The sequence below is a fragment of the Oikopleura dioica genome, chromosome 2 (genome assembly GCF_907165135.1).
Source record: "Oikopleura dioica chromosome 2, OKI2018_I68_1.0, whole genome shotgun sequence".
Taxonomy (NCBI): Eukaryota; Metazoa; Chordata; class Appendicularia; order Copelata; family Oikopleuridae; genus Oikopleura; species Oikopleura dioica.
Window position 1 is genome coordinate 15,713,238 of NC_137292.1, and position 24,541 is coordinate 15,737,778.

At 39.0% G+C, this 24,541-nt stretch overlaps 4 protein-coding genes across 5 annotated transcripts in view; 3 read left to right on the plus strand and 1 right to left on the minus strand.

Annotated features, from left to right (window-relative positions):
* LOC145696705 (uncharacterized) overlaps window positions 1–24,541 on the minus strand; it is a 66,716-nt gene that overhangs the window by 8,912 nt on the left and 33,263 nt on the right. Inside the window, exons 5-10 of one of the 2 annotated variants that reach the window (XM_081773785.1) lie at window positions 11,562–11,669; window positions 6,327–6,404; window positions 3,656–3,714; window positions 2,680–2,761; window positions 2,071–2,166; window positions 1,952–2,025 (exon numbers count right to left, since the gene is read on the minus strand). In XM_081773785.1, the coding sequence (XP_081629911.1) occupies window positions 1,952–2,025; window positions 2,071–2,166; window positions 2,680–2,761; window positions 3,656–3,714; window positions 6,327–6,404; window positions 11,562–11,669 (497 nt within the window). Of the gene's footprint in view, window positions 1–1,951; window positions 2,035–2,070; window positions 2,167–2,679; window positions 2,762–3,655; window positions 3,715–6,326; window positions 6,405–11,561; window positions 11,670–24,541 lie in introns of both variants that reach the window. The other variant, XM_081773784.1, reaches the window with a different exon arrangement.
* Window positions 15,602–17,499, plus strand: LOC145700804 (uncharacterized). The gene is made up of 3 exons (XM_081778126.1): window positions 15,602–15,768; window positions 17,072–17,225; window positions 17,266–17,499. Exons 1-3 carry the CDS (start codon window positions 15,602–15,604, stop codon window positions 17,497–17,499), a joined length of 555 nt encoding a protein of 184 aa, XP_081634252.1.
* LOC145700805 (uncharacterized) lies at window positions 18,750–20,810 on the plus strand. The gene is made up of 3 exons (XM_081778127.1): window positions 18,750–18,935; window positions 20,405–20,620; window positions 20,795–20,810. Exons 1-3 carry the CDS (start codon window positions 18,775–18,777, stop codon window positions 20,808–20,810), a joined length of 393 nt encoding a protein of 130 aa, XP_081634253.1. The 5' UTR covers window positions 18,750–18,774.
* On the plus strand, window positions 21,298–24,534 carry LOC145698752 (uncharacterized). The gene is made up of 3 exons (XM_081775970.1): window positions 21,298–21,446; window positions 22,386–22,695; window positions 24,132–24,534. Exons 1-3 carry the CDS (start codon window positions 21,372–21,374, stop codon window positions 24,512–24,514), a joined length of 768 nt encoding a protein of 255 aa, XP_081632096.1. The 5' UTR covers window positions 21,298–21,371; the 3' UTR covers window positions 24,515–24,534.

A 24,541-nucleotide genomic window follows, 5' to 3' on the forward strand; every position in this document is an offset into this window, starting at 1 on the left:
AAAAATTCGCCAAAAGCGAAAAATTCGCCAAAAGCGAAAATTCGACAAGAGTGAAAATTCGCAAAAAGCGAAAATTCGCCAAAAGCGAAAATTCGCCGAAAGCGAAAATTCGTTGAAAGCGAAAATTCGCCGAAATTGAAAGATAAATTTGAATAAAACGCGATCTAATAAGATGAAAATTCGGCCCATTTTTCTAAGTTAGTTATATGACACAGTTTTGGAACGCCCAGAAGCTGAGCTTTCATTTGAGCCGTTTCCCGGTACTAAAAAATTCGATTGAAGAGATCGAGTTCCGATTTCGGATCTTCCAGTCCCATGAATTGCCTTGACCCCTTCTTCATGGCTTCTTCTGGGCTTTCTAAAACCGAGAATTTTTGAAGCCCTAAGTTAGGGCCCCTAATTAAGACTTTAATAGGCTGCCATTGATGATTGTAGCCCAGGCTCTGGCAGTCATTTTGAGCTCTAGAAAATAAGGGCGGGGGTGGGGTATCTAAATGCCTTCCAAAGTCATTTAATCGACGTTTATTCGTTCAAAACTGTTTATTATGTCGTTTGGGGTCAAATGAGGTCACTCTAGGTCAAGAATAATTGAAAATTCAGAAAACTTTAATAAGTGACCCGACCTGACCTCAGATGACCCCAAATGACAATTTCAACAGTTTTAAATGAATAAAAATCAATAAAAAGACTTTTTGGAAAAAGTAATCAATTTCTGCCGAGTTCTCCGACTTCAAGAGCCCCTAGCTCCCCAGATACCCCACCCCCTCCCTTCTTTTCTAGAGCTCAAAACACAGCCAGAGTCTGGGCTAAATGGGTTTACATTCGAGTAAAGGTGGCAGCCTCTAAAAGTCTTAGTTCTTCAAAAATTCCCATTTCCGAAGTTGGCCAGATTTTGGGACTTCGGAGGAACCTAAATGCCATCAGATCACCCCCACCTATCAGTAGCCAAATGATCACCAACTTCTATGGGTTCTAAAACTTTATTAAACTCCTACCCTACTAAGCTTGACAAAAAGCTCAATCAAAGTGATTTCTCTATTAATAAAGCTTTGAAAGACAAAAACGTAAGGTTCGGCGAAATATTGGCGAAAGCGAGAATTTGGCGAAATTTTGGCGAAAGCAAGGCCTTGGCGACAGCGAAATATTGGCGAAGATTTGCCAGAAGCGAAAATTTGGCGAAAGCGAGGCCTCGGCGAAAGCGAATTTTTGGCGAAAATCGGGGACAAAAAGCGAACATCAGGAGTGTCAATTTTCGATTCGCTTTCGCTTCGCTTTCGCTTTTGGCGAAAATCGCCAAGCGAATTTATATGCCTGGGGCGAATGAAAATGGGAAAAGAAAAGAGAGACGAGCTGGAGGGCTACTGATAAGGATGATAGAAATTTCGGTGAAATGAAGAGTCAAAGACATGGATGTCGCTAGAATTTAAAGCAGGAGCTCGTTTCTGGGGAGGTGTCTGGAACCGACAAAAATATTTCGACAAATTTTGCGTGGAAATTTTAAACCAATCAGAAGCCTTGATTCGGCTAGCCGGCTAATCAGCAGCCGAGTAGCCGCCAACGCAAAATTTGTCGAAATTTTTTTGTCTGTTCCCGACGTCACCCCCTTATTTTTAGCCCATTTTGAATCCCAAATATGGGTTTGATTGGCAACCTGTGTAGAAAACCTGAGTCAGGATTTAGCGAGAAACTAGATTGGAATAGCAATTTTCGAAGTGGAAACCTGAGGAGCGAACCTGAGTCAGGGTCCGAAATCGTCGCGGCTTTTTCTTAGCTCTTTCAGGACCCTGACTCAGGTCCCTGACTCAGGTTTTTTTTAAGCTTTTCGCTTTTAAAAAATAGGGTTTCCAATCTTAGTTATACCTGACTCAGGTTTTCAACACAGGCTGCCAAGCCCAGTATATTAACCAGAATTCAGTGAACTAGATTATTCCAACTTTTTTGATCCCGATTAGCGAAAAGCATAGATCCAGTTTTGGAAAACGAGACATCCGGGGAGAGAATGCAAATGTTGACTCCAGCCGAGCTCTGAATAAACTGATCCTGCTTATTTTGGGCGTCTAAGCGACTTACTTGCAAGTTGGAAAGATTCGTCAGATTTGTCGGGGTGTGGTTCAGCACTAATCCAGAGTACGAGTACGTCCCTTCTGAGCCGCCAGTTGTCGAGTCCTTTTAGAAACAAAATTGTTAAAATTTCGGAAAATTCGTAAATTGTTCAAAAAGGCGCTTTATCTAAAGAGCTGGACATTCCGCCAGGGCGCGAACTTTTCAGATAAAATTTTTCAAGCCTTGAGAACTACTCACTCAAACGAAAGCTAGAAAATACTGCATATTTTAGATAAAAAAGAATTTTGACTCAAAAGAACCTCAAATATTTACTGAATTAAATTTTAACAAACTAAAAATAATAAACAATTAATTCGATCTTAGGAATTAATTGAATTCTTTTTTGACCAATCAGAAGATGAAAATCATGATTTTCACGAGAGCCAATCAAAATTCGTTTCGATAATAAGAGCGAATTTTGATTGGCTCTTGTGGACCCTAATAAACGATCAAAAAGCTACGGCACGTTGGTTTTTTTAGTATTTCTGACTTCTGATTGGCCAATTAATCCCATATAGAGGCCCCAGTAGCGCTAACCCTAACCCTAACAGAAAAACCTTTTCAAGCTGGGCTTACCTTTAGCGGCACGATTCCGGATATTTTGTGGTATTCGGATTGATATGAAATGCGCGGCTTGCTAGATACAGTCACGGTCCTCCCTTTATTCGGAATTTCGAATGAACATTCCTTCCCCTCTAAATCCTCACTTCTAATCTCTTCTCCCTTTTAATTATTTCGCTAATTAAACCTTCCCTTTCTTAGACACGTTTTCCAATTTCTAACTTTTCAATTAAAGAAAAACTCTGAAAATCAACTGTATTTCCCGTGTGAGCCCCGCAAGCTGTGCAGAAAACCTGAGTCAGGTTTGAAGAGCTAAAAATTTATGAAAAGCCGCGTAGCGGCTTTTTCAAAGAAGAAACCGCGAAGCGGCTTTGCTATAATAATGCCGCTACGTGGCTATTCATTTTAGCCCTTTCAGACCCTGACTCAGGTTGCCGAGCCGAATTTCCCTCTGCCGCAAAATATTTTCCTGTTACCGAGTTTCCGGAAGGAAGCTAAGTTCCTGCCTGTTCCACGGTCCTTTTGATTATCAATATTTGACCTCAGAATCGTAATTTCTCCTCTCATTCGGTTAACCACGGAACAGCTCAAACTCGACCGCCGAGGCACGTGGCCATTTGTGGCCAAAGTCGCCTAATTCTCTCTTTTTTCTTTTTGTTGAATTAGAATACTTTCGCCGCCAAAAATTTTGTCAGACGCGTTTGCGATCAATCGCCTTTCCCGAACTCGCGTAATTTTTGTAATCGTCCTTATCTGATGCCGAATTGAGCGCTGTTCGCTCAGGATTTTAGAAATTCGAAAATCGGCAATTTTTCGAAAAAAAATGATTCAAAAACGTGTCTAAAAATAGGGACTGCGGAAACTGAGATTTCCCGAGAAAAAAGCCGCGCGCGGTTTTTCGACTCAAAAATGAGCTTTTTTGAGGTGCCGCGCGCGGCTTTTTTGGACAAATTCTCCACATTCTTCTTCTTCTTATTTTTGAAATTCCGTTCCTGGACCACTGTCGGATTCGAGTAATTCAGCTGTTCTTGGAACGTCGGAAGGCGTTTTCTGAAATAATTCAAAATTATTTGATTGATAAGCTTGATTTGAAGCGGATTGAGTAACAACAGTTCTTTGGGCTTTCCGGAGACGGACGCGAATTGTATTAGGCCAGAAGTGGTCACTGCTAACTCAATTCTAGCGTTCATTAACTGACGCAACTCTTTTTGCATCATCATTATTCCACAAGCCAGTTTTTTTCCACCAAAGAAGCGGGGGTGAATAAGAATTCTGAATTTTTATTGATCTAAAAATTCTGATTTCTGATTGGTCAGAAAATCATAACAGCGCCATCTTCTTGATTTGTTTTTCCACAAAGAAGATTTTCTCAGAAAAATGGGTTTTATGGAAAATTTTCTTGAAAAAAAATTGGCCAATAAGAAACGGAATTTTTTGGGAAAATATAAGATCGGATTTTTGGGAATTTCAAAATTCAAAAATGTTTCTTTTTCTTCGATTTTTTTGACGGAACTTTTAGCTCAACTAATCCCGATTTGCAAAATACTGTCAGAAAAGTTCCGCTGTATTCAAAATAGCCAGCACTGCTGATTTGGTACAATTAATGTGAGCGCAAAATAATTATCCGCCCGATTTTTTGAAAAATAAAGAATTTATTCGACCCCACCTTGATTTTTTTAAAATGAATTGTTTCAAAAATGCTCTTTTGTTTTGAGTTTTTAGAAAGGACTTAGAAAAATGAACATTTCCGAAAAATGGAAAAAAAAAGAAAAAGATGTTCCGCGTAATCCGGTTCCTAGATAACCGCTAAGGACGTTTTTAGAGCTTTTTTTTTGAGCACGTTTTTGGGGAAGTTAAAAATAAGGGAATAACCGTCTTTATTGCTAGATAAGCTGACCACCCCCTTCGCGAAATTTATCAAATGAAGTCACTTTTTTTAAAAATATTTTGAATTTCGAAAAAACGCCCCTCAAGAAATGTATTTTTTGGTGACAAGTCCTTGGAGGTATGACGCTGCGGCGAAAACGGATAGCTTATCCATTGACGGCCGTTTGCAAATATTTTATAAAAGTGAAGGGGCGAGCCCAGTTTCCAAACAACATTAGCAAGGAGATGAGCTGCTCGCTCCCCTCCCCAAGTAGCTACTTATCGCTACCACTGCCATCTCCACTAGGGCACGAAAAAATACGGACTTTGCTGGTTTTTTCTTGTTTTAAGAGCTCGGCGACCTGTGCACAAAACCTGAGTCAGGGTACGAATAAAGAAGTTGGCTTTTCCAAAATTTTTAAACAATATTGAAATTAGCCGCTTTGCGGCTTCGTTTTCAAAAAGCCGCAAGGCGGCTTTAATTGATATTCTATTTGTACCCTGACTCAGGTTTTCTTCACAGGTTGCGGAACTTAGCTTTTAAGCTGGCATTGCTTTACCCTCACCTTCTAGATTGGGCAACGTGTGTAAGAAACCTGAGTCAGGGTCAAAAAATATCGAAGCGGTTTTTTATTGGAGATCTTTTCAACCGTGACTCAGGTTTCTTACACAGGTTGCCGAACTTAGAAATTATGGTGATGGTAAAGTAAGTTAAAAAAAGCTTAAACCTGTGTAGAAAATCTGAGTCAGGGTAAGAAAAGAGCATTTATTAAAGCCGCCTTGCGGTTTTTTTTAAAACGAAGCCGCAAAGCGGCTAATTTTAATATTCTTCTTAAAATTTCCTTTTTCGTACCCTGACTCAGGTTTTCTGCACAGGTTGCCGAGCCTAGCATAATCTTTCTCCCTGAAAGTCTCACTTTTTTCACACTTCTTTCGCCTGAAAGAATAAAACCAAAAGCCCCTTAATCATGCGACCTCTAATCATTTGAACTTATAAATCGAAAGTCAAGTCCCTTGATCATTAATAAATGCTGGCGTAAATACTCGACCCTCGTCGCCTCATTTCAAGAATGCGCCAAAACATCAATCATTAGTAATGATTCATTACACAGTGGATTAGAAACCTCAAGACATTTTTGAATTGAACTTTTTTCGCCGCGGAAAAGAATTAAAAAGGCCAAATATTTTAAAAATTAATAAATTATAATCCGAATTGAAGTCGTCAGCCTTGTAAGAAATAAATACCAGCTACGTAATCGATTATTTGAGTATTTGGGATCAGCCAAAGCAGGGAGAACTTTGGGACGGGTAACAGGACATTTACGGGACTTGATTTCAAATAAAACGAAAAAAATGAAAAAAGGGGTGGCCATTTTAACGGATTTTCTATTAAGAAAACTGGTTTTTGACTCGAAAATCCGTTAAAAAAGCGGTTTTATAGAAAATTTTGGTGGGAACTGAGCTCAGCAACTTATGTAGAAAACCTGAGTCAGGGTCTGAAGAGCTGAAATGAAGAACTGCGTAGCGGCATTCAAAATTAAAGCCGCAAAGCGGCTTCGCAATAAATCCATTTCTATCTATTTTATGGTTTCTTGCAAAGCCGCTTCGCGGCTTTGTTCTGAAAAAGCCGCGATGCGGCTTTTCATTTGAGGTCTTTCAGACCCTGACTCAGGTTTTCTTCTCGACCCTATTTTAAATTTTTTTCGAAAAATAATTGGCCGTCTCCAGAAAAAGAAAAAAAGGAGGTTGAAAAGCGATCCGCCAGTTTGAAAGCGATAGAGAGTAAAATTACTTACGAAAATGGTGCCGGTAATTGATTTCTTGAGCTGTGTGGAGCTCAGATTCGGGAGAAAGTTGATGCCGCCGAGTTGACTCTGATTGCAGGATTTTCTATGTCTTTCTAGGGTTGATTCCAATGTACAAGGGAAATACTTTTCAGTGGGAGTGATACTTTCATTGATCGTGTTATTTTAGAATTTACTTTTTTGAGGGAAAAAAAAAACCAAATTTTTTTTACGAAGAAAATCGTAAAAATCGTTGATGGCGGCTATTCATGCTCTTATTTGACCCCAAGGCCTGATCAGACTTCTGATTGGCTAAGATAAATTTTGCATTATTTTCCCTTTTTTCGAGATATAAATCCAATTTGGCCGAGTTTTGAATAATCCAAATTCAAAATTACAAATTCAAAATATTCAAGTGCTCTCAAAATCATCAAGAAATTAGAAACTTCCGTAAAATTCCCTTTTCCGAAATTTCCCCGAAAAATCTGACCTTAACCCCTGCCCGCATGAAAAATTTGTCAACCCTGCCCGCATATCGACCTACGCGTAGGTCGGGCCTTTTTGGGGTCTTTTAGTCGGGATAAAATTTTCCAAAAGACATGGATGGAAAGATTAAAGGCTGAGCTTTCTCCTGGACAGGATCAAATGTCAAATGTCAGATGTCAAATGTCAACAAATGTCATCTTTTCAAAAGTACTCATTTTTGATAAAAAGAATAAGTCGTCAGCGCTCCAAATCTCGTCTAAAATAAATTTAAATATTTTCATGCAGTCATAAATACAGTAAAAATTTAGAATTCCGAACTTATATTATCTACTGAGCATTAATTTGATCAAATAGATCTTGCCGAGAACAGTTGAATCAAAGTTGGGTTTTGTCATGTTGACCCGAGATCAAAATTTCGCTCAATTGCTAAAATCTTAAATCTTTGAATAAATTTTATTTTGACCTTAGATCCTGATTCTCCATTAAAAAGTAGCCCGATATGTAGGGGTCAGCTTTATAGAAAATATTTACCAATCGCGAGATAATCGCGTTTAAAAGTCAATTTACCTACGCGTAGGTCGATATGCGGGCAGGGGTTAAATTTCCCAAATTCCAACAACCAATCTTATCAAAAAACGACTGTAACTTAAATTCTAGCGCTAGCTGTCATTTTTTGTCATTTCTCATGTTTTTTTTCCCGAATTTCTCGTCTCCAATCGAGTTTGTTTTAAAATTTAAAAACAGGTGCTTGTCAGAAAAGTTCACAGAAAATTTTAAAGCAACTGTATTTCTCAAAAACCTGGACGATATTTTGAGAAATTACCTTTCTCAAGTACGTTTGGGACCCTTTTTTCGAGAGTCCTTTTGGCTAATTCGCCGCTTTGGTCTCTAATTCGTCGCGGAAACTGGATGAACGTCTTGAACTCTTGAAACCAATTTTGGTTTTTAATCTCGCGCCTTATCCAAGCGCGGTGGAGTTAGCTCATCCTTTAAATTTCCCCATTAATCTCGATTCCTCCCGACTTTGCGGCTCTTTCAGCTTTAACGACTACCCTTTTTCTTCTCCTGTTTTCCTCACATGCAAAAATACTACCCAACTCCCCTCGCAGCAGCAGGGGAAAAAAGCTGATAACAAAAGTGCTTTGGGGGAATACTTACGAAAAAAAATGATAAGAAAAAAATTCGGAAAAATATTATTTCTTATAAACTATTTTTCTTGGCTCGACAACCTGTCTAGAAAACCTAAGTCAGGTTCTGAAAAAGTTAAGACGAAAAGCCGCATAGCGGCTTTAAAAAAAGAAGCCGCAAAACTTAAAAATAGATGAGATCACAAAATTTGCAAGGCCGCTTCGCGGCTTCGTTTATAAAAAAGCCGCTTTGCGATTTTTCTTTTTAGCTCTTTCAGGGCCTAACTCAGGTTTTTCACTCAGGTCGCCGAGCCCTGAATCATTTCCTACTGATTATTTTTCTCAAAACTTTTCACGGTTGTTTCCTAAATTTACGCCTCCACGTCGTTTTTCCCTTAAATTTCTCGCGTTGGAAATCTCCCGGACTTGACTGTCAGCTCGTTGGAACAAACGTGTCCGTTCCGCCGTCCTGACAAAGGTCGGAAATGTCCTCCCACGAGATTCTCCAGCGTTTTTTTATCAGCCCAGATTCAACCTTTCTTTTTTTGGCTGTTGCTCGTTTTTTCTCGTTTGCGTACTTTTTCGTTTCGATAAAGGAATTAGTGTCACGTTTCTAAAGATAAAAAAAGACCCGTTTTTGGTTTAAAAAAAGAACGGTGACGAAATAAGATATTTTTTGGACTCAAAAAAGACGCGAAAATGTTATCGCCAAAAAGCCACATGGGAAAATAGGCGATAAGAAAAAGCCAATTTTCGTAACTTGACTTCGATTTTCTAAAGATAATGTCGTTTTCAGCCACTTTAGTTCGGTAATTTCTTCACTTTCTATTTTTTTCTATTTTGCCCTAATCTAAGAAAATCCTCAAGTGGGGATTCTGAGGATCGAGCAAAGTGCCAAAGCGCGAAACAAGTTTTTAACTGGACCAACGAGGAACATCTTATTTTACTTAGTAATCGGGGTTTGAGCAGTTAATGTCCACTGAAAATCAAATTGTAAGTAATGACTGGTATTTTTGGAGAAAAGAAGGTCAAAAATGAAATTCGAACCGACCCCGGCGAAGTGGAAAATATTTGCTTTGGACATGAAAATAGACGCTGTATCGCATTTTTTCAGCATTTTTCTGAAAAATCACCGGGTAGAGAAGTTTGAAGAAAAGTAGGGAAAATGTCGATGATCGATACGGTCATTAATGAGCGATACAAAGTGATAGAAGAGATCAAACCGCCTAGAGATGGGAAAATTTACTTGCTCGTGGAGGACTTGAAAGAAAGTAAGTAGAAACGCAAACAGTATCTAACTCTTACAATTATTGAAGAAGACGAATACGGCGATAATTTTAAAAGAATGCTGAAAGGAATATTTCTTTTTGGGGAAAAAGAGCGCGAAGAGGCAGGGCTAGAAGTTGATCTTCTCAAGCAACTTGTTAAGGTTCCTAATAATATTGCTTTTACCAGTACATTTATGTTGGTAAATAAAAGTGAACCGACAGAAAGACCACCCAAATGTTATAAAGCTCTATGACGATTTTGAGTTTACAAGTCCGGAGAATTATCAATATCACGCGATGATTCTCGAATATATGGAAGATGGGAATTTGGCTGATTATTGCAAGAAAAAACTTGAAGAAGATTCAGACGGAGAGGAAGAATTTGCGCTGACTGTTTCAGCTCAATTGGTTTGCGCGTTAGGTAAGTCGTGATAAACGAAAAAGAAAGAAATTATAAAGAAATGATGCATAATAAGTCGTTTGTCATATTCAAATTTTTCAGATCACATTCACGATCAAAACATTATCCACAGAGATGTCAAGCCGGAGAATGTAATGCTGGATTACAAAACGGTATCAAATCGTCATTTTAGGCTAAGCTAGCAGATTTCAACATCTCTCGTGCAGCTGAAGGAACAGTGACAACTAACGTCGCTGGAACACCTGATTATTTACCCCCGGAAGCGATTAAAAATCCTGAAAGTGAGAAACTTTGCTTTCGAAGAGACATGTGGGGCCTCGGAATCATTTTTCAAATGCTTTGCACTTTTAGGATCAGCTCAAAATAAAGATAATGATTTTCTTCTTTGAAAAATATATTTCAACTGAGAAAAGGCATCCCTTCGCCGGCAAAAATTCGTTTGAGACAATGATGAACATCGTTAACAATAAACGAACACCAGCTGAAGTAGCTTTTCCGTCGATGGAGAGTCTTATCAAGCAATGCCTCGTCCCGGAAATCAGCGAAAGAGTCGAAAGTGCATCCGCGCTGATGAAACATCCGTCTCTTTACAGCCTGATCGAGCAGCTCAACAATGGAATTGAACCCCATGATTTGGAATTTGGAAAAAATCGAGTAGAAACTTTGGAGATTGTCAATGAATATTTAAAAGATGAAAGCGATGAACTCAAGGAGGAAAAATCATCTCTACAAGATCGACTCGAAAATCTGTGGAAAATTGGGATTGGCCATTACTACGGTTTGGACAGTGACGACGTGCGAGATGAACACTCAGAGACTGATGTTCGAAGCATTCTAAAGGCAATCGACAACGGCGGCGTGCGAAAGATAAATTTGAAGGAATTGGATAAAATCGCATTTTTTTAGTTTTTTGATTTTTTTTTCGATGCTATTTTCATCCAAAATAAAGTTTGTAAACGACAAAAATTTAGAAGTGTCAGAAGCTGGCTGGACAATCCGACATCAAACGTGGCACGAAGACTACGGCGGCGACGGCTTCTGGAAAATGTGGATTCTTTTCAACGGTATTGATTGTTGAATTTGAGATTTTTATTTTTTAGGAAAACGCGTCGACTTTCAAGCCGACGCGGACGATATTGGCTATGGAACTGGGAACAGCTACAACTCGGCGAAGAAGTTGACGCCGGATTCACAAGGAATGGTTAAACTCAAAGGAGACTCTGCTTTTGTCCGCTGGAATATTACAATCAGAACATGACTTTGTAATACCTTTGGACTGTACATAAATTAATTATAATTGATTCAAATATAGTTAAAAAATCCTAGTAATTGCAAATTACTGCAAGCAAAATGAAAAAATAATCGAAGAAAAAAATAATTTTGATTACGATCAATCTCAAAAAAAATTAATTGCCAATACTACTCGTCATTTAACCCTTTGGGCGCACGTGGCGTTTTTAAACGCCACGAGGACTTTGGCGGGGCATTTCTCTTAAAATTTCTCGACGGATAGATAAAATTTTTATTTTTCTGAAAAGTTCGGACATTTTTCTATAAACTGATCATTTAAAACTATGATTTTTACGAGAAGAACTTGTTCTAAAATCGAAAAGAAAAAGTCTGACTCGTCCAAAATAGGCGTTACTCACGCGCTTTTCCCTTCAAAGAGGGAAAACAGAGGGAGAGCGCGCGGCGCCGTCCTGTTTTTGGTCAATCTTCAGTGGCTATTTACAGTTATTTCCGACGGAGATAAAAGATAAAATTGGCATCAATGGATAGCCCAAACGATTTTCTATCAATAAGTTTTTTCAAAGTAAGAGAAATGAATTAAGAAATGCTTCAAAATCGAGAAAAACTTCGTGGCGTTTTAAAACGCCACGCGTTTGCCAACGCACAGGGCCAGGCTCGCGCCCAATGAGTTAAAATTTTCTTTGAAAATCCTTAGATAAGTTTCGACGCCCTCTGGAATGGTCGGCAGCGTTCTGGTGATTGTCGAAATGTCGATCGGGTAGCGGAAGGGCGGCGGGTTCTTGAGCGGGCTACTCTGGGCGATCTAAATATTTGAATTGAAATACTCGAAGCACGACTGGGAATGTGCTCTGTTGATTTTCTGTTTATGGCGCGGCACTCGTAGTTGCGATAATACTCCTTCAAACTTGTACCGAAGCTACCAGCGTTTTGCGCCAATGAGAGTTTGACGAGCCAAGCCAGCCCAGTTTATTAAGGACTGTAGTTGGGAAAAATAAAGAAAGTACATCCTGGGCTCGGAGCCCTGTGAAGAAAACCTGAGTCAGGCTATGAAAGAGCAGAAAGAGCGTAGCGGCTTCGCATATACTGTATATTATACAGTATATCATATACTGTATATGGTATACTCCAATTAGAATTAGGTAGGCGAAACCACTTTGTGGCTAAGTTTATTAAAAATTCGCTTGCGGCTTTTTCTTAGCTCTTTCAGTGCCTGACTCAGGTTTTTTTCACAGGTTGCCGAGCCCGGATTTACCTCTGATTCCGAGCTTCGCACCCTGTGTACAAAACCTGAGTCAAGATTCTTAAAGAATCCTTGCTTTCAAATTAAGCCGCAACGCGGCTATTCATTGGTGTTTTTTCCGACCCTGACTCAGCTTTTCTACTCAGGTGGTCGAGCTCCGTCCCGGAGAAAGTCCGGCTCAAGAATGTTTTTTTTTTAATTTTGCGGCTAAAAAGTTCATGCGCTTGTTTCTCGAGAACCAGTTACCTGGTTTCATCGACAAATTTTCGTTTTCTCCTGAGCACCGCTCTTTAAATTTTCATCCGGCGTTTGAAAAAAAAACGAAGCTCGCTTAGCTCATCGTTTTTGTCATTTTGCTACGTAGAAGCACTTGTATTTTTGCGCCAAAATCCGGGCTCAGGTGATACATACAAGGGCCAGACTCAACTCGTTTTATAATATTTATCAAACAGGGGGGAACTTACAACAACCATGGTTTAGGCTTATGACTCGCAGGTTTAAGGGCGTGGGTCTTGTTAAACTAGATTTGCGATTTGATTTTTGGAGAGAACTTAACATATTGATGCCCTTATTTTTTATATTTCAAGTTAATTTTTTTTTTCAAAAAGTGTTTTTTCTGTGATTTTAAGGGTGTCAAAGTGTTAATTTTCGAAAATAAATTAAATTTAACAATACAGAATTCAATCTTAGTTTTTAAGTAACCATTCATCTGTCTTTTTTTCTGTTTTTATTTTTTCATATCATCTCTATTAATTAAATTATATTGATAATAAAATTCTAGGAAAAAATAATAATATTCTATTTTTTCAGATTCTTCCAGTTTGACTCGGCGCCTCTTTTCCCCGCTCTCCTCCGCTTGGTCCTCCGCGCGATCAAATAAGCGCCCGCTGGAAATTTGTCTTTCCATTTTTCACTGCCAGAAAAAAAAAGAGAAAAAAGCTGAAATGTCTCGAATAATCGGGCGAACTTTGCGAATTCGGCAGATTTTTTTGAAAGAGCTTCGCCAAAACATAAATCAGCGGAGAAATTTGGGTTTGGCGGCGAATATCGGCGAGTTTGGAGAAAGAGACGCCTTTATCACCGAAGGGCTGCCTTCTAGAGATGTTCAAGTGGAAGAATTTGCGGCTTATGTGGTCAAGACTCAGACGGATAATGTCGGAATCGCTTTTCCAGCCACTTTGCAGGGCGGAGCATATGGATTCGGAAAGGTAAGATTTCAAAAATAGTAGTAAATCGCTTTTCCAAAAGTATTTGTATTACAAACTTTTGAGTCGATTAAAGGTTTCCCCTTTGATAACCAAAATTAAATTCCTTTAAATTTATGCTTCATTCTGAGTTAAATTTCGCTTCAAAACATTAAGGGTATCCCTTGCAAATCAGCGAAAAGATAAATAATTTATCAAAAACTCATTTTTACGATGATAAAACATATCTTAGCGACACCCTTAATATTTTTATTCTGAGGATTGCAAGAAGAAATGGTTTTTGCTACTTTAGGCTAAAAATATTAAGGGTATCACCTGGATATGAGTTCTTATTGTGGAAATAAGTTTTTGAGAAACGATTTATCTTTTCGATGATAAGCTAGAGATACCCTTATTTTTTTAAGTGAAAATTAGCTCAAAATGATGATCGATCTTCTAGGAATCCAAAAATACCCTATAAAGGACCTCCCCACGTTAAAATCTTGGAAGGAAAGCGCTCTGAATGACATAACAGACTGAGTTCAGGTCGGCCGGTTAGATCAGAGCATGATCGTAGTGCCCAGCTTCCGCACGCTTCCCGACGGAAAGCTGCTGCAATCGCCGAAGGAAGCCAAATATATTTACAAAATGAAGATAATCTTCGCCAGTCCAAACTACCCTCTGTACTTTGCGGTTCCGATAGAATTCGGGTTCAACCAGAACACGCTTTTTCATAATCATATATAATACGACATTTCAAAAATATCCTACATTAAGGGTATCACTCTTCTCGAACAACTTTTTGCTTTAATCAAAATTAAGGGTATCCCCCGCGTTGTCCTTCCGAATTAGATTTCAGATGAAAAACGCTGGGGATACCCTTAATTTTTGAATCTCAAAACTATACTCCCTTATTTTTCATTTTTTTAATTATTTCATTTTGTGAACCCTTGAAAAGAGCCTGTCGGAGCAGTCTACCAGACAGGTATTTCCTTACACCGACCATATCCTTACACCGACCAAATCCTTACACCGACCAATTCCTTACACCGACCAAATTCTGAAAATGGTCGGTGTAAGGATTTTGGTCGGTGTAAGGAAAATGGAAATGAAATTTTTTCAAAAGCGAAAAATAAAGGTCTTCCCAAAAAAATATCTTACTCTACCCCCATTGAGCACTTTTTTTTTAAACATTGAAATATTATATTCTGACTCATAACTAGGGGAAATCACTAATAATTCGACTTTTTTCTGGGCTTAGTAGGGTGAGCATATAATACAGTTTTAGAAAGCTCAGGAGCTGGAGATCATTTTCATTTTTGAGAGGGGGGATGATTTCGTACCCTGAGGGCATTTAGGTACCTCTGAAGTCCCGAAATCTGGCCAATTTCGGAAATGGAAATTTTTGAAGCCCTAACTAAGCTTTTGAAAGGCTGCCTACTAGCCTAGATTGTAGCCTAGGCCCTGGCGGTCATTGGCGAGCCCAAGAAAACCTGGGAGGGGGTGAGTCCAGGGTTTGAAATCTGAAAATTTTGCGTGAGCACGAGCACGCGTGAGCACGACTGTGCTCTATAAATTATAGACTATAATCGGTGAGCATGAGCACGCGTGAGCACGAGGGGCCCAGAATTCTGTGAGCATGAGCACGCGTGAGCATGCTCATCGAGCTCACTCACGTGCTCGTGAGCTCGTCAGATTTCAAACCCTGGGTGAGTCTGGGGGGAGCTAGAGGCTCTTGAAGTTGGGGAACTCGACAGGAAATGAGCACTTTTTCCCAAAAAGTACATGATTTGTGTCACACATGCCGCATGTGTAGGGAAACTCGATGAAAATTGAGCTTCTTTTCTGGGCTTAGTGGGGGGACATATAATACAGTTTTAGAAAGCCCAGAAGCTGGGGATCATTTTGACTATCATTTTTCATCGAGTTTCCCTACGCATGTGACATGCGTTACAAAAACTATTTATAGATGTTTATTCTTTTAAAAATCTTAAAGATGTCATTTCGGGTCATTTGAGGTCAGATCGGTTCCCTTATCGGAATTTTCTAAATTTCTCATATTTCTTTACCAAGAGTGACCTCAGATGACCCCAAATGACATCTTTAAGATTTTTAAATGAATAAACATCTATAAATGGTCTTTGTAATGCATTTGTGACACAAGTCATGTACTTTTTTGGATAGTGCTCATTTCCTGTCGAGTTCCCCAACTTCAAGAGCCCCTAGTACCAAATCCTTACACCGACCACTTTCAGAATTTGGTCGGTGTAAGGATTTTGGTCGGTGTAAGGAATTGGTCGGTGTAAGGATATGGTCGGTGTAAGGACATACCACCAGACATTCAACGAATTCGAAAAAGAAATGTTCGACTCTTCAAACATCGTCCCAATCGAAGGAAAAGAAGAAGAACTCGCCCAATTGATCGAAAACGACATTACGAGTAATTTGACTAACAAGCTGGAAAGATTCGACACTCGGTAATTAAATTATAAAATCCGAACACCGCAGATAAGTCCAGAAGTAGCTCCGTTCTAGCTCGATTCTCGCGCTCCCAGGGGCGATAACGCTTTTTACTATGAAAGTCGACCGCCTAATGATAAGGGTACTTCTTCGTTGAGGTGAGAGAGCTCACTTTCCTTATCACGGACGATGGGCCATCGTCGATGGCTTTCTCCATTAATATTATTATCATATTTTAACATAATCTTCACTTTTAACCCTTACGCACGGCGAATTCCAGCAAGGGGCTTTTTTCGTCAGTAGCTTTTCTGTCATAAAAATACTTGAAGAATATACGCTTCAAAAAATGGATAGTGTTGTAGCCAATCAGAAGCTTATTTTCTATTTTCTACAGCGGTATCTCTTGATAATGAATACTTTCATCCAGCTTATTATGTGTCGAGCGTTTTCCTTTTGAAATTCCAAAAGGATAACTCGGATTTTTGTTATCTCGAGTACATTTAGTAGGTAAATTTACTGAAAATTTTCATCTAGCTCTCCGATTGGCTGATTTTTAAAAAATTCTTATTGAAAATCGACCAATCAGGGTTAGGATGAAAATTTTCGTTATAAAAGCAACCTTCTGTAGAAAACTCAAAAAGGCACAGTGAAATGATTTTCTAGAGCAACAATCGCCTTCTTCGAAAACTTTAGCTCAACATCTAGTCACTTGTAATCCACCCTTAGAGACACTCTGTCAACAAGAGTGCTTCTCGAGAAAGCTACTAATTCCTTTTTGTATCGAAAAAAAAAATACAAGAAAAAGAAACAATCAATTACATCAAAAATGAAAAGCGAAAAAAACGTGCTTGATTCTGCTTCCTTCGAATTAAGTTTCAGCTCCAAAGTGTTTGTTTTGGAGCTTGCTTACACTTTTCTTTTCCCCGGAATCAAAATATAAAACACTCGAATTGTAATTGCTTCCAATTAACAGATAAATGAAAAAGAAACATGAACTGAAATGTTCGATTGTATTTTGAACATAAGTGCTTTCCGCTTAAGTTTAATTATAATCAATTTCTTGGGAAAATAAAGCTTTCAGATTTAGGCTCGGCAACCTGTGTGGAAACCTAAGTCAGGCTCACACAGGTTGCCGCGCTCAGCTTGGTCAAATTAGAAGAAGATTTTTGATTGGCGAAAGCTTTTTTTCTTTTGAAAAATGTCTCCACAAAGTGGTTTTTTTTTCACACAAAAAATTCTTTTTGGAAATATTTTTCAAAAAACGAAAAGCTTTCGCCAATCAAAAGTCGAGATTTTACCATCATCAAAAATATTTTTCAGTTGGGAGCCGAACTACCGAGGAATGCCAATGGAGCCCCAAGGAATCGACGAAAACATCGAATTTTTCATCCCCGTCCTGAAAGAACTCGAACAAGTGCTCTGGAAATACGGAATCAAAATGAGCATCACGCGCGACGAGATTCTGTACAACAAAGTAGGAAAGCAAGAAAAGAACTTTTCAATTTTGGTTTTAGGTGACGCTTTATTTGCTGGCTCCACCAATTTCGAGCAAAAGCAGAAAAGTGGCGATAAGAACGTTTCGGATCAGCAAACGATCTCCGCATCTTGATTTGCTCCGAGAAATCAAAAAGATTGGAATCCCGATTTCCCAAAAGTGGCTCCCCAAAATGAACGAACTTGAACATATCGACATGGAAATGGCCAATAATTATTATACTAAGGAACGGAGGATTCAGATTGTGGATTAAATTTAGACAAAAATAGTCAGGGACTCTTATTATCTTACAAAAGCGTCCGAAAACGGGAATCATGACCCTGACTCAGGTTTCTACATAGTACAAGTATTGGAGCATAGCTCTGGTCTGGAAGCCCTGTGTAAAAAACCCTGAGTCAGGCTCTGAAAGGTCTCTAATTGACCTTAGGCGGCTTCTTATTAGAGACCTTTAAGACCCTGACTCAGGTTTTAAACAGTGGTTTCGGAGGCCCCGCTCTAAGCTCTGCTACTATAGAAACCTTAGTCAGGGTCATCATTCCTGTTTTCGGACGCTTCTGTTAAAAAATAAGAGTCCGAAAAAATCCCTGACCCTGTGTCTGACCCATATTATTATTTACTAAGACCCTGATTTGATAGCACAGGGCCTGAGTGATTGAAAGTGGTCCTGAGTATTCTTTGATTTTGTTCCTGAAACTCGCTCTTCTGGGAAAATAAAAACGTTGTGGAACATCCGCCCAGTTATAATTTAAGACACATGTCGCTCTGATCATACAAATCAGAGCTGATCTAAATATTTACGCCAAGTTTTTCGGCCACTACTTTTTCGACCACAAACGCAAACATAACGATGTGTAAAACTTGTTTACTCTGACTCACGGAACTGGTTCTGCGTCTTGCTCTACATTTTTGAGTTTAGAACTCGAAGTTCGGATTCTTTCGAAAGATAAGACCGTCAACCCCGTTTTCGGACGAGCACTCTAGGGCTAGTCTGCCAGTCAAGCTCTTTGGTCTAAGACCTTGACTTCCAGATTCGCCCTTGAATTGATTCCTCGGAAAAAAGGTTGAGGGCCTCATCTTGACGGTCTCTTATTTTTTATCTTGATAACGAAAATTCGCCTCGGTTCTAAAACAGGACAACGACTTGGAATGAAATAATGATTCATGAATCAGCATTACTCTTTTTTCGGTTGAGTTTAACATAGTGACACCCTTATTTTATTACAACAAAACGAGGGTGCTGGGCCCGGCGATCTGAGTCAGTGTCTGAAAGAGCTAAAATAAATAGCCGCGTAGGTTCGCGGCTTCGATTCTTAAAAAGCCGCTAAGCGGCTTTTCATTTTAGCTCTTTCAGGCTCTCACTCAGGTTTTCTACCTTGATTGCCGAGCCCAGTAAGTGTGTCTCAAAATAAGTTTTGAGGAAAATAAAATATGGAGTTTTTCAATTTAGCATACTGTTGCATATTTTTGTACTGTTAGATTATTCCTATGAATCCTCGAAAAGCGTCTAATCGATATCGGGGAAGAAAGAATGGAAATTCTGAAAGTGCTCCAGACGCGGGACAAAAAGTACCGAACAAAAGTGTCCGACTTCCGCGGTTTCTCGCAGAATCAGCGCAAAATCCAAGACGAGCTAGAATGGCTCGCCCTTACGACAACCGACCATCGAGACGATACCGTTTTACTTATCGAGTAAGTGTCTTATCAGCTTCCAAGCTCGGGCGGGGCTCAATTTTGGGTAATTTCGCCTCTTGAGTTGAGGGTCAATTCTGAATTCAGCATTTCTATTTTTGGCTAGGGCACAGATCGCCGACCGGATTTAATTGACGATCTTTTATGTTAAGTTAGCATTGTGACCCCCTTATTTTATCTTCTCAAAATTACAATCCCAATTCATTCCCTAGGTAAGCCAGAAAGCTGATTATTTAAGGGAGTAGACATCAATATCCAGATTTTCGCTTTGAGTTTTTTCCTTTTTTATAACAAAGTGACACCCTTATCTTTTGTTCAAAAAGTAATAAAGAACCTAATTATGGGCTCTATATTTTTTCGATATCGATTCGAAGAAATCTAATCGAAAATCTGCTCATTGATGTCTACCCCTTAAATAATCCGGCCTATTTGACCTAAGGAATGCATTGAGATCAAATTCAAATTTCGGAAAAAAAAAGAAATTTTTATCAACCCCCGTTTAATTTCGAACCAAAATCTCCTCTCCCGTCTTTCTAATCGATGGTACTATGCATATCACCTTTCCAAGACTAAAATTACAATAGTCTTCTCTCATATCGCGGTTTCCAAAACACAGTTGTCGACAGTTCTACTATCTCCGCGCTCTTGTGACGTGCAGAATAGAACACGGTCAACGAAATAAGAAACTGTTTCTTTTTTTTTCCAAAAAGGAATAATACAGCAGTCGAACTGAATGATAAGCATTAATTGTTTACGAGACGGAGGAAAATTTTGTGGTCGAGGAAAAGAAAAAACTATCTAGATTTTTTTGTTTTTGCGAGTTTTAAATAAAACGTGCTCAGACAGATTTTTGATAAACAGAAATAGTCTTCTGAGCACGTTTTACATCTTTGTCCATCCTTATATAAGGCAAAGCATTGCAAGTTGCAGCCTGTGTAGAAAACCTGAGTCAGGTTCTGAAGCCGCAAAGCTTCTCAAAAAGCTGCTTTTTGAACCCTCACTCAGGTTTTCTACGCAGTTTGCTCAGCCAAGATATCAGGGTGTGAAGGGGTTCTATTTGAGACACAAAGTTTTGAAAGTCTCATTTTTGCTTTTCAAAACTTTATTTCCGAAAATGTAGAAAACAGATCGATCAGTTTATTTGTTTTCTACATTTTCTTATAAAAATCCGACGATTTCGGTATCGATCAGTTTCTTTTTGGACATGAATGGTACCGAAAACGGGTGGTCTTAGTAATTGACAAAATAATTTCGAGAAATTTTGCGTGGGCGGCTAATCGGGTGCTGATTGGCCGGTTTGCCGAATCCAGGCTTTTGAGTGGTTGAAAATTTCACACAAAATTTGTCAAATTTTTGTCGCTACCAGACACATCTCCCCGAACTTCTTTTTACGGATGACATGTTCATGCTACAATAAGTATCTACACGTAGAACTGCGTCTTATTCACTTATGTAACACGTATTTTCAGCGCGGAAAGTACGATGTCGCGGGAGCAGGCAATGTCTGTCAAAAAGTTTGACAATGGCCTCCGCGAGCTTTGCGTTCACACCGTCGACATGCAGATGTATTATCCGATTAGGGAAGATTTTACGAAGCATTTTTCGAATACCTTCGTCCTCACTCAAAAACAGAAGTCTTTGGTCTCGTTTCAGGAGAATAGAATCTCACCTGCAATTACTCTCAAGTTCCGGGCTTCCCTTCTTTTTAAATTTTTATATTTTTTATAGTATTTTATTAAAAATATTTCAAACAAGAGATATATAACTCAGAAACCCTTAATTTTCAAAAATATTTTCCTCTTAGCTCGGAAACCTGTGTAAAAAACCTGAGTCAGGGTCCTAAAAGAGCATTTTTTAAGCTTTTCAGGATCCTGAATCAGGTTTTCTGCACAGGCTGCCGAGCCTAGATGAAAATAATTTTGGAAATTAAGGGTATAGACAAGGTAGATTCTCCCTACTTCAAAAAATGCATTTCCAATGGAATGGCCGACCTTTACTTAATTTTCTTCTGTGTAAATTAAGTTAAGGCTGGCCATTTCTACGGAAGTGCATTTTTTTAAGAAGGTAGAATCTACCTAGTCAATACCCTTAATTTTCCCTATTTTACTTTGGGCTTGGCAGCCTGTGTACAAAACCTGAGTCAGGGTCCTGAATTTATAAAAAAAGCCGAATTCAGTTATTAAAACTGGTTTTCAGCTTCCTAAATCAGAATCCTGACTCAGGTTTTCTACACAGGTTCCCAAGCCCAGAGTAGAAATAAGGGAAAATTAAGGGTATCGACTAGGTAGATTCTACCTTCTTGAAAAAATGCACTTCCGTAGAAATGGCCGACCTTAACTTAATTTTCTTCTGTGTTTGAAATGAACTGCCTTTATCCGTTCAAAAAGTACAGGTGGGGAAGCCTCTCTAAAGCAACATTTTGACGCGAGTGGAAATATGGTTGGCCCGAGCCAATGTTATTTCAGTGTGATAGAGCCGCGCATTGCCCTCGATAACAACGAAGTGGTGCAGGTGCGTTTATGTAAAATTTATTAACGCGTTTTTTCCATTGACTTTAATAATGGCCATTTATTTTAACTCCAAACGTAGATTCAATTTATTTTAAGAAAAATGCTCCCGAGAACCCTAATTAAGTTTTATTCCGTTGGAATAGTAAAATAATTTAATTCCAGAAATAATTCTCAAAAATGTGCATTAAAACCCGACTTTTTTAGTAGAAACATCATTAATCGGGTTGTTATTTCAAGGTTATCATAGTGACACCCTTATCTCATTTCACCAAATCAAAGTTCAAACACTAATCTAGTACCTCTGGAAGCTGAAATTCCAAATTCTGGTTATAATTTTTGACAAAATTTTCAATCAAAATTGCCCTTTTTTGCTAAAACTTTGTCAAAATGGCGAATTTTGAGTGAAAATTTTGTGAAATTTTTTTCCAAAATTAAAATTTGTGATTTTCGAGGAACTAGATAAAGACGATTTTCAATAAGGATTTCTGAGTGAAATTCTTACCCCCCTTTTTTATTAGCTCATTTGAAAGAGCGTAAAAAGTTATGCCAGATTCCACCGAAAAAGGGTGAAATTTTTGAACTTATGACGTCATAGCACGTGATTGAAGTTCCAAAAGTACCTTTTCTTCCGGACATCGGCATTTCCGACTACTCTAAGGTAAGCAGGCATGCGATACATGAAAATGATCGTCTTCTCGAGCTTTAAGGTTGGAACTTTCTTTTGGTGAAATAAAATAAGGGTGTCACTATGTTAACTTTCATATAAAAATCGCATATTTTGATCCGTACCCCCATATTTTTAACAGTATTTTTTTTGAAAAAGGTACTTGAATTTCGCGGATCAGCATTTTAGAAGTCAAAAAAATGTGAATCTCATTGAGCTTTTTTCGCGAAATTGAATCAACGCGCAAAATTGAATCACTAAAACACAAACGTTTAGATCTTGCGCGAGCGAAATCCCTTCGTCAATTTCGTCACGGCCGCGAAAATGCCCATCAACCCTCAGCCAAAAGGCGAGATTAACGAATTCCAGCGACTCCGGTTAGAATCAGTCGGCGTCGATTATACCGAAGTCGAGGAGAATTACAAAATGCTGGCCGAGCTTCTCATTGATCTCAAACTGCCAGACATGGAGCGGGTCAGTTTTTTGAACAAAAATGGACTCAGCATTGATCACGTGAAACACTCGATGAACCAGTTCAAGCAGCTTCAACTTGGCAAGAATATTCCAATGGAAAGAAATGATATTCGTAAGTTCAAAATGAGATCTCTTTCTAGAGCTTGCTTTCAATAGCAGGGTTTCTGATTGGTAGAGCCGAAATTTGCGGCTCGACCAATAAGAATGCTTGATGGGAAAAGTCGTTATTCAAAAAATCTTCTGTAGATATGACGAATATGAGTCATTTTCCGATTTTCCCCATCAAGCATTCTCATTGGTCGAGCCGCGAATTTCGTTTTAGCCAATCAGAAACCCTGTTTTTGAAGGAAATCTCTCAAAAAGTCATTATATTTTTGCCGAGGCGAAAAATACCATCATTCTCAGAGCTGACTGACCGAGTCAATTTGTTATGTAATAGCTCTGCTGCGGAGGACCTCCGCCTGCTGGAAGACCTGATCCTGGGAGAGCTCAAAAGTCTAGAAAAGACTTTTTCGACTCCGGAAAAGAAATACCGAAATCTGTTTTGAAGAAATACTTTCATGTATAATAATTTTGAAATTTAAATGATATTACCACGTGGCTCTCGGAGGACCTTTCTGGAGGACACAGTAAGCTGGAAGAAATATCTGGTGGAAGAGACCAAACATTGATGTTATTTTATTTGACCTTTTTTGGTCATGTGATTTTGGAGGACCCCTTCTTTTGGAGGACTTATTCTTCTGGAAGACCAATACTCTTACTGGAAGAATTTTTAAAAATATTTTTGAAAATTTTGTCGCAATTTTTTAAATAAAAAGTCTATTTTCGCCTTCTTATCTATCCCCACTTGACACCTTCGACGTCATATGATATGACTCATATCGTTATGATTATTCAATTTATTTAATTCATTTTAAATGTTCTTTTCATTTTGTGAAAAGTCTTCCAGGAAATCAGGTCTTCCACCCGGTAAATCCTCCAGCATTAGGGTCCTCCGAGGTCCTCCGAGATCACGTGGATAAAATGTTCATTGTATTATATAATCTTCTTAAAGAATTATAAAGAATAAATTATTTATTGGTCTTCCAGCAAAGTGGATCTTCCATTGGAGGAGTCCTCCGGAACAGAAGGGTCCTCCAAGGTCACGTGGTCAAAAAATGACCGAAAAATTCTAGATGTTAGACTTTATGCCAATGATTATTCGTCTTCCAGCAAAGAGGTCTTCCAGCAAAAAGGTCTTCCAGTAGAAAAAGTCCTCCAGGGGTCCTCCAAGATGTCACGTGGTCGAAAAAGCCTAATTGATAAGAGTTATCATAGGTTCAACCTTCGGTCTAAGTATTGTGGTCGGAGGACCTTTCTGTGAGAACCCAGTCAAACTCGCTCCGCCCACGCAATTCGTTTGGACAAAATTTGCATTGTAAAATGTCCAAACGATTTGACAGCCTAGGGGGTCGGTCAGTCAGGAATGATAATCGCGGTAATGATCTCTTTTCATCGGAAACAGTCGTTATTTTGAGTATTTCTCAAGAATTAACCGTATGTTTCTAGTTGGAATCAACGAATCAATGTCCCTGCCGCTTCGTCTATCAGACATGCTCATGTACCGATTCATCCTGGAAAACTGCGACGAAAGCGAATTCGACTTTCTCGAACGAATGAAAGTCTTCTCTCCCGTCAAAAAGCGCGTCAGAATCGATGGCGAACTCGAATTAACCCAACTTTTCAACGCGAGCTGGACAGCTCCGATGAGAAAACCGCTAGATTTCTATTTGCACATGGTTCTCCGGCGAATCATTCACCGCCAAAGCCGGCAGAAGATGAAGGACCGGATCAGAAGAGAGAAGGGAACCGAGAAGAACGAAATCGACCCCCATTTGCTCAAAATCTTGAGAAAGCATTTAATGTCTGCCCAGGTTTCAACGAATACATGAGTCCTTTCTCCTTTCTGACGAGTCAAT

Excerpts from the sequence above, each read along its gene's own strand:
- LOC145700804 (XM_081778126.1), top strand. The coding sequence starts at position 15,602 with ATGGTCGGTGTAAGGACATACCACCAGACATTCAACGAATTCGAAAAA. Across the intron at positions 15,769-17,071 it reads CTGGAAAGATTCGACACTCG|TTGGGAGCCGAACTACCGAG; the intron begins GTAATTAAATTA and ends AATATTTTTCAG. Across the intron at positions 17,226-17,265 it reads ACGAGATTCTGTACAACAAA|GTGACGCTTTATTTGCTGGC; the intron begins GTAGGAAAGCAA and ends TTTTGGTTTTAG.
- LOC145700805 (XM_081778127.1), top strand. The coding sequence starts at position 18,775 with ATGGAAATTCTGAAAGTGCTCCAGACGCGGGACAAAAAGTACCGAACA. Across the intron at positions 18,936-20,404 it reads GATACCGTTTTACTTATCGA|CGCGGAAAGTACGATGTCGC; the intron begins GTAAGTGTCTTA and ends ACGTATTTTCAG.
- LOC145698752 (XM_081775970.1), top strand. The coding sequence starts at position 21,372 with ATGGTTGGCCCGAGCCAATGTTATTTCAGTGTGATAGAGCCGCGCATT. Across the intron at positions 21,447-22,385 it reads ATAACAACGAAGTGGTGCAG|ATCTTGCGCGAGCGAAATCC; the intron begins GTGCGTTTATGT and ends ACAAACGTTTAG. Across the intron at positions 22,696-24,131 it reads AATGGAAAGAAATGATATTC|TTGGAATCAACGAATCAATG; the intron begins GTAAGTTCAAAA and ends GTATGTTTCTAG.